This window comes from Alnus glutinosa, chromosome 4, assembly GCF_958979055.1.
Source record: "Alnus glutinosa chromosome 4, dhAlnGlut1.1, whole genome shotgun sequence".
Lineage (NCBI taxonomy): Eukaryota > Viridiplantae > Streptophyta > Magnoliopsida > Fagales > Betulaceae > Alnus > Alnus glutinosa.
Window position 1 is genome coordinate 1,998,014 of NC_084889.1, and position 7,991 is coordinate 2,006,004.

General features: G+C 36.5%; 1 protein-coding gene and 1 long non-coding RNA gene across 2 annotated transcripts; both read right to left on the reverse strand.

The window, feature by feature from the left end:
- Positions 1 to 1,168, reverse strand: LOC133865610 (uncharacterized). The gene is made up of 3 exons (XM_062302028.1): positions 1,162 to 1,168; positions 619 to 884; positions 1 to 489 (listed from the first exon to the last, which is right to left on the reverse strand). Exons 1-3 carry the CDS (start codon positions 1,166 to 1,168, stop codon positions 1 to 3), a joined length of 762 nt encoding a protein of 253 aa, XP_062158012.1.
- A 239-nt stretch (positions 1,169 to 1,407) lies between these two features.
- On the reverse strand, positions 1,408 to 3,914 carry LOC133867105 (uncharacterized). Its single transcript, XR_009899992.1, has 3 exons — positions 2,571 to 3,914; positions 1,977 to 2,367; positions 1,408 to 1,844 (listed from the first exon to the last, which is right to left on the reverse strand). It is a non-coding gene; the product is annotated as an uncharacterized LOC133867105 (long non-coding RNA).
- Positions 3,915 to 7,991: the final 4,077 nt, after the last annotated feature.

The window sequence follows — 7,991 nt, forward strand, 5'->3', positions numbered from 1 at the left end:
CTATAACATCCATAAAGCCGAAAGCTGCCTATCAAGAGGAGATCTCTTGAATTTTCGGGTCAACACCTTAGTCCTAACATCCCATTTGATCCGAGCAACCAAGGCTTCCTCTGTCAAGGGGGAATTTCCAAAACAAAACTCATTTTGCAACCTCCAAATGTGATAAACAGCTGCAGCCAAACCAAGCTTACAAAGAGTGGTGTGCAGCCCCTTACCCTTAAGACTACAAGCCCACAACACAATATCATCCCAGCTAACAATAGGACTAGGACTTGAGCAATCCGCCATAAGGTTTCGCCAAATATGGCGACTAAAGCCACATTGGAAAAAAAGATGATCAATCGATTCTTGCACATGAAAACAGAACCTACATAAGGTATGCCCCATAAATGCCCAGCCACACATTTTCTCCTTAGTCGCAATGGCCTGTCTAAAAACCAGCCACAATATGAAAGCATGTCGAGGAATAGCCATGGGATGCCATACAACCTTCCACCAAGGGACCTAAGGAAACTTAGGTCTAAGAAAATGCCAAGTTTCTCCACAAGAGTAAACACCACTCTTGGACTTCCAAACAGCAACATCCGCTTCTCCAATTTTAACATCCGGAAGTCTAACCTGAATAGCCACCAGATCACCTGATCTAGCAGGGGGCCAATTCCAGGAACCTTCGTGTAGAACAGTGGAGACACAAGCATTCCGACTAAGGCCAGAATCATAAGCAGCCCGAAAACCATAATTATCAATCAGTCTACCATCCAGGTGCCATGCATCAAACCAAAGAGAAATGTTATGGCCCGTTCCCACTTTGAAACTCAACAACTCCTTGGCAACTTCTCTAAGATGCAGAAGTTTTTTCCAGCTCCAAGAACAACTCTTAGGAACTGGAATTTGTCAAAAACTTCTACCTTTAAGCCAATTAGATTCCATCCAAGCAACCCAAAGAGACCCAGCTTGGGCAAACAAACTCCAGATATGATGGAGCATAGTAGTTATAAAATTATTGACTTACCAATCAATAACTAAGGACAAAGTGCCACTATAAAATGTGAGAAAAATCAAAACTCAAAGTACATTTTATTGTTACACACTTTCTTAGTTGAATAGTTGCACTTTGTTTAAAGGACTACCTAGCTAGTCCACTTGTAGTTATAGTAGTACAGCCCATTCACTAGACTACCTCAAAATTCACCCCTCCTTTTCTATTGTTTTTCTTAATTAATGCAATCTCACTTATATATGTATGTATGTATATATTTAAATTAAAAAAAAAACAGAAGTAATAAATATGTAAGCATTGGTTTAGCTAAATTGTCCTTATGAAGAGAATGAAGGGGGAGAGTCAATTTGATTCCAAATCCAAAATGCTAGCAGACAAAGTAAGTGGGCTGCGAATCACCGGCAGCTTTTCACATCTTCCTCGCCGCACAATACGTGGCGCTTTCTCACATAGGTTTCGCTGCTTGTTTCTCCATCCTTACAAACGCCCAAATGACCGGAATACGAGACTCAGTTTTTAACTAAATACAAACAACAAAACCCTAATATATTAAACCTATCAAATTCTCACTTATTCCACCTCCCTTTTCTCTCTCTGCACTCAATAGTATTTTGTTTTCTCTCACCCTTTTTATATCCAGACAAAAACGTTACTGGAGCCTGGAGAAAGCAATAAATTGTACACTGTAAAAAGTTTCCCATTTTGCAAAAACGAACAAGGAGTAAACTCCATCTAACATTCAACCACTTTTAAACTGTTTAAAAGGTACATTTCTTGTGTTAATTAAACTATAGATCGATGAATCTTGCAGTTGATGGTATTGTCAATCTTGAGCAACGGACACCTGCAAAAATCAGTAAGATCGATTGGAGACGTGTGAGGGATCGATGTCGGCCTGAGAAATCTTCGATGCTTTAAGTTCGGAAAAAAATTGTTACAAGAATTGTACATAGTGAAAATGATCATACTAATGTACCTAAATTAGTTGCATGTTGTCTTCCCTTATGTGAAATGCCTATTAATGGGGTATGGTCTTGGTCAGGTGCTGCATACTGATAGGGTATGGCCATGGCTGAGCATCACTTCGATTCTTCGCCTGCTGGCAAGCTACGGCTGCTATCTCCTGCTCCACGTTTTGAATTGTAATTAAAGCAGCTGTTGTACTAGCACGTTAGTTCTTATGGCCCGATCTGGGCTCGTGGTTTGAAAATGATTACACTGGTCCAAGCTGCGAGTTCTCGGGTCTTCATTTTCAACCCGGGCTGGCCCGGAGATATTTTGTTTATCAAATCCTCTTGGTCCTCTTCTAAACAGAAGTACCCCACTTCATGAAATAACTAAGAATCAGTATCTTCACCATACTCTCTCTGCACCATTTTTTTAATGTGTTAATAAGCTAAGAAATTAAGCCTCCACTTATTGGAGTTAATTGATCTATTTTAAGCACACGAGTAAAGCTTAGCTAGTTGAATTCCGTCCTCATCAACGTGAGCAATTTTAAGGGCGGAGAGAGAGAGAGAGAGAGATGTCTAAATCAACTATTCTATTATTACGAGTCAACGAAACTTACTATTTAAGTCCATATATGTGAAGGCAGCGCAGGGATGGTCAGATCAACGTGGATCAGCATATGGGATGTTTCAATTAGTTTTTGCTAGCTTTGAAAGACGAGAGAGAAGGTGTGAACAGTCACATTTACTAGTTTCGGAAAGTAAAATCAACAAATTTCTCGTATAATTAACTTGAAGAGATACCAAAGCTACTGCACATTCAATAAGTTCAGAATTCTGCTGATCATATTCATATATACTTGAGAATAGCAATATATATAAATCTTTGGCCACGAATCTTGCACTTGTCATTCAAACTGGTATAAACAATATAATATATTACTACCAATCAAATAACAAGATCAACAACAAGAAATACAGGCGCAGGAGCAGTGATAAAAACAACTTCTTTGTGCTGTTGCAGTGAAAAGATATGAATCTCTGCTTCTAATTTTACTGTCTGCTACTCTTCCTGTTCTCAAGAGAAAAGCTAAACCAAAAAGGATCTAAAGCAAGTACATACAGAGATTCTAGCAATAGAAAGTACCATTGTGGTCACTGTAAAGTTAGACTCTCCACTACTATACATATCATCATCGTCCATTTTCTTGGATATCCTCCTCCTCCATTCAAAAGATCAAAGGAATTAAAATACCAAAATACCCCCGGTTTTCCCCCATAAACTACGAAACCATCAAACTACTTGCACAAAAATGGTGAGAAAAACGAGGGTATTTTGGATGACATTCAACAAAATCTCTTTTTTTTTAAAAAAAAAAAAACAGAGAGTGAAGACGAAAATTCTACTAGTTGTGGAGAGGATCTGGGCAACTGGGTACTCTTCGTTTACTCTCCTCAAATCCACTGTCAGTTTTGTTGAGACCAAAAGGAGTTGCATTGAAATACTTGCGGAACAGCTCCTCCTTGCTTTTCTTATCTATACTTCCCAGCTGGCGGCTTTCCTCTATGACGTTCGCCGGCATTCCATTTCCCGGCAGTATCCGAATTGCCCGGGCATGGCATGGGTACTCACAACAGACCCAAATCTGTAACACCGAGACGATCAACAGCACCGCCGTAGTAGAGGACATGAGTCTCCTGCTGCCAGCAAAAGACATTGCAAGGAGACGCGCATAAACCTATCAAAAGAGCCTTTTTCTTTTCTTCAAATGCCTTTGATGCCCTCTTCTCAAGAGATTTCGCTGGCGGTCTTGACAAAATGAGGCTTCAGGCTGTTTACCGTGTTTATCTCTCTCCCTCTCTCTCCAAGCTATGACTTATGAGAGCAAACAAGTGACGGCTATCATGGGCATGGGGAGAGAGTGTGATAGATGGAGCCCCAGACCCCACACTGTGGCCCACGTGATTACAATCGACAAAGTTGCTGTCTAAGTTACACATTTACTCAAATGTAATTACATCTTATTGCAGTTTTTGTGTTTTTTCTTTATATATATATATATATATATATATAGACACACACGGGAAGCAAAATGTTTTGTATATTTAATGCATCTTTTATCTATACTACAGTTGGATATAATATTAATTAATATTTTTTTTTTTGCTTTTTTTTTTTTTAAAACCAATGCAAATGAAATCTGTTGATAAGAAATACAAACTAATAAATAACACTATCAATGTAAAGGCACGGTTGGCTTATTGCCTAGAAAAATTAGGCCGACGTCGCACCCTAGTGAAATAAGGTTTCAAATAACATTAGTATAATTAAGTTTTTATTAATTAATATAAAAAAAAATTAGAGTATATGTGTTGTATTATTTTCAATTGTTCATATTTAATTTCATTCTCTCTTTCTTATTGAGAACTTTATATTAATTTGAACCATTGAAAAAACTTCAATTGATATGTTGTAATATTTTTTTTTTAGTACTTAAGCCAAATCGAAAAAAAATAATTTCAACAAATTGAATCTTAAGATATTGAAAAGTCACATCAATAACACTAGTTTTGAAGCAATAACTAAACTCATAATTTCTCCAGGACTTAAAACCAGCATGTAAGTTAAATTCGTTCATTAAATAATGTTTAGAATAAAGTAAATTTCATTTTGTGCAAATTAAATTACTTGTAAATAAAAAATAAAAAATTATATGTAGCTCAACACACAATATGTCATCCTTTAAAATTTGAAGTCTTGCAACATAGATGAATTCAACATGTCATTTGGAAAAAAAAAATTCAAGGCAAAAAGCCGGAAGAACAATTTTTAAATAAAAAATATATATAAAGTAAAAAATTAATATAAATATTTAAATAGATGAAATGCATCACTTAAATTTATAACTTTAGGTCTCAAATTCTATTGAGTCGGCATTGTGTAAATGAATATGGTCCTTTTTTGGACAATATAACATACATATTTACCATGTGACAATTAAATGACTCATACTCATTTCATTTGAAATGAAAAAATGATCCTAATCCCAATGTAAAACTCGACCGCTACTATATGTTTTTATATGCTAGAACAATTGACTATGTGTCGAGATAATGATCATAAACGTTTGAAATGAGAGGAGAAATTAGCAAAAGAGCTTGTTAGAACGAGCCCACAATAGATAACTTCAATACTTAAGTCAATATGAATCAAAGAAAATGACAGTTAGGAAAGTAAGATAAAGGTCAAAAGGAATGAGACAAAATTCATTTTTTACCCAATGTCTACCTTTTTTATAACAAATTTTGCCATAATCGTCTGTCACGGCTTTCATTAGAGATTTTCCTAGTGCAAATATTTTACACGCCCCACGATCCCCTTCATATATTTTGCCTCATGCCAAGAGTCGTGGGGACGATATTGACGTGGCTTAGGAAGAATTCAGTGGAGCTGTTTAGATGCTCTTGTCTTGGTAGGTTGATGGATTGAGCAAAATTACCATTTCTCTTAAAATTTTAATTTAATAGAAAATATTAATTAAATCATTTAATTATTACTTTAATAAATGACCAAAGTCCACATTCCCTACATTATATAGTACTAAATTATGAATTTGTAGGTTTCTTAAAATAATTTTTTGATAAGATTCTTAAAATTTTAAAATTATTTTTAATAAAATAACTTAAAATCTTTAAAATTTGAGCATTTATTACCTTTAGAAGGTTATTGATTAATGTTAAAATAATAAACATAAATTTGAATTTTTTTAATAAAATTAGCCTTGGGACCTATAGAACCCCTAACTAAGCTTGAAGAGCATTGTCTCTACTTTGGCCCCTTGGTTTCTGTGGAGTTACTGAACTGCCATTGCCTACGAAACACAAGCACGAGCTTCTTCATGTCTTTTTTAATTTTTTGAAGAAAGCTTCTTCATGTCGGTGACACGGTTAAGGAGGTGGGGGAAGGAAAATCAACGCGCCTCGTACGCGAGTCTAGGATTATCTTATCTGCCTTTGAGAGGACTGAGGTGTATTCCTTGAATTTATTAACAAAGGACGCGGGCCCACCCAGCAAAGATGGTCAAAACAACGCGCCAATGGCATGTGTGGACTAACATGCAATGTCCGGCTTTTGAATTAATTAAGATTAAGACATGAAAGGGAAACAAACAGGGGATGGCCGAGGAGGCCGGCCGGGAATCTCGCGCCGGTGTTGGACACGTTGTGCATGTTGACGTCCGTAACAGGGAAACGTATATATATGAAGCAACCCGTACGATATAGGTATCTATTTTTGGATGCAGTCTGAAAGAGTTGTGATTTTCTAATGCCTAATCTTTAATTAATAATTTTAATATAATGGGAGGCCATTGACCGAGTTCGAGTTCCAAAATTCAAATCATTGGTGTGAATTTGTGAGAGCCATTGCATGTGTAATTCTTTGATGGGCATCTATGATACTTATTCAAAGGCATGTTCATGGGATGGAAGGACAAATCCTTAATAGAAAATTTTTATATACTATATTTTATTTTATTGATTTGGTATTGTTAATCAGTAATTATATTTTATTTTTTAAAATAAAGATTGATATAAGGGTTGATTTATGATTGGTAGCGTCGTATAATAAAAATAGTATGACATAAACGTAAGGGATCTTTTCTGGTTGATGAAAAGGATTAATTAATATATTTAAAGAGAGTTTGAGGTTGTTAGATGACACTTATTCGAAGGCATGATGGGATAGATAGATTTTTAAAGTAATGTGGCATAAACGTGGGATCCTTTTTGGTTGGTGAAAAGGAAAAACATTCAAGCAGTTTATACATTAACTTTTTTTTTAACAATCTCCATAAACCTTCATTGCATAAAAGAAACCTCAAAAGAGAATACAAGCTGAAATCACTGCCCGAAGGCAACCACAAGGCCGTAGGCCAAAGCAGTAAATGAAGCTAAAGAAACTCCATCTACAAAGTCCGAAAAATCCAAACTTGAAGCAGCTACCCAAAGGGTAGACTGTAAACAAAGAAACGGATGTACAAATACAAACAGAAGAAACCAAAAAACAGCACCATGAGAACCGCCACCGGAGCACAGGCCATGAAAAGCACGCACCTACTCCGGGAACCCTTCCAGCATCGAACGACGTCCAAAAGCCCGGATCGACACAAAACGAAGCCGGATATGCAAACCGTGACCCACACGCGCTAATCTAGGGAGGACACTCCCCTACGCGTGCTGGCCACGCGCTAATCTAGGGAGGACACTCCCCTGCGCGTGCTGGCCACGCGCCGCTCCAGGAAGGAACTGTACAGCTCCATCGAGTGACTACCGAAACCAGATGAGGCCGACGACCACAAAATAAGAGCTCCTGTCAACGAACACCCAGCCGAGGCTTATAGATCTAGAATTAAAGCACAACTCCACCGGAGACCACCGACATCCGCCATTCCCACAGGCCAGAACCTGGATCCTTCTGCTTGCACCAATAAACAACAAAACAACAAAGAAAAAAAAAATAAAAATAGTTATGCTTGTTGATGTGTTTTGAAAGGAATTTTTTATTTTTTAATTGAAAACGTATTTTGACGTGACATAAAGATAAAAATATATTTAAATGTTTTGTATTTAAAGTTTTACAAAACAAAGCAATTTACAATATAATTTTATTTTTGAATGATTCTGATTACTCAATTTATACAACATCATACATTTTTATAGATGAAGACTAATGAAATTACTTGCTACTTCTATTGCTGGGTAAAAATTCGGAGCCGATTCTTGATTATTAGCTAAAATCGATAACCAACTTTAGAGTAGTTAGTTATTGAAAATTACTAATCACTAATTGTTAAGTGATTTTCGGCCTTAACAATTAGTGATACATGTGTTTCAAGGTTAATTTCCAATTTACAAAGATGCCTAATACATATGCTCCATTTTTCGGTTTTTCGATTATAACCAGGTATATTAAAATGCTAAAACCGATAATCGATTCATGGTAGCCAGTTACCGGTTATTTCCAACCAGGTACCAAACCA

Bases quoted from the DNA above. Each gene is read 5' to 3' on its own strand.
- LOC133865610 (XM_062302028.1), bottom strand. The intron at 490-618 runs GTTAGACTTCCG...CCTTGGTGGAAG, and splicing joins GTGATCTGGTGGCTATTCAG to GTTGTATGGCATCCCATGGC.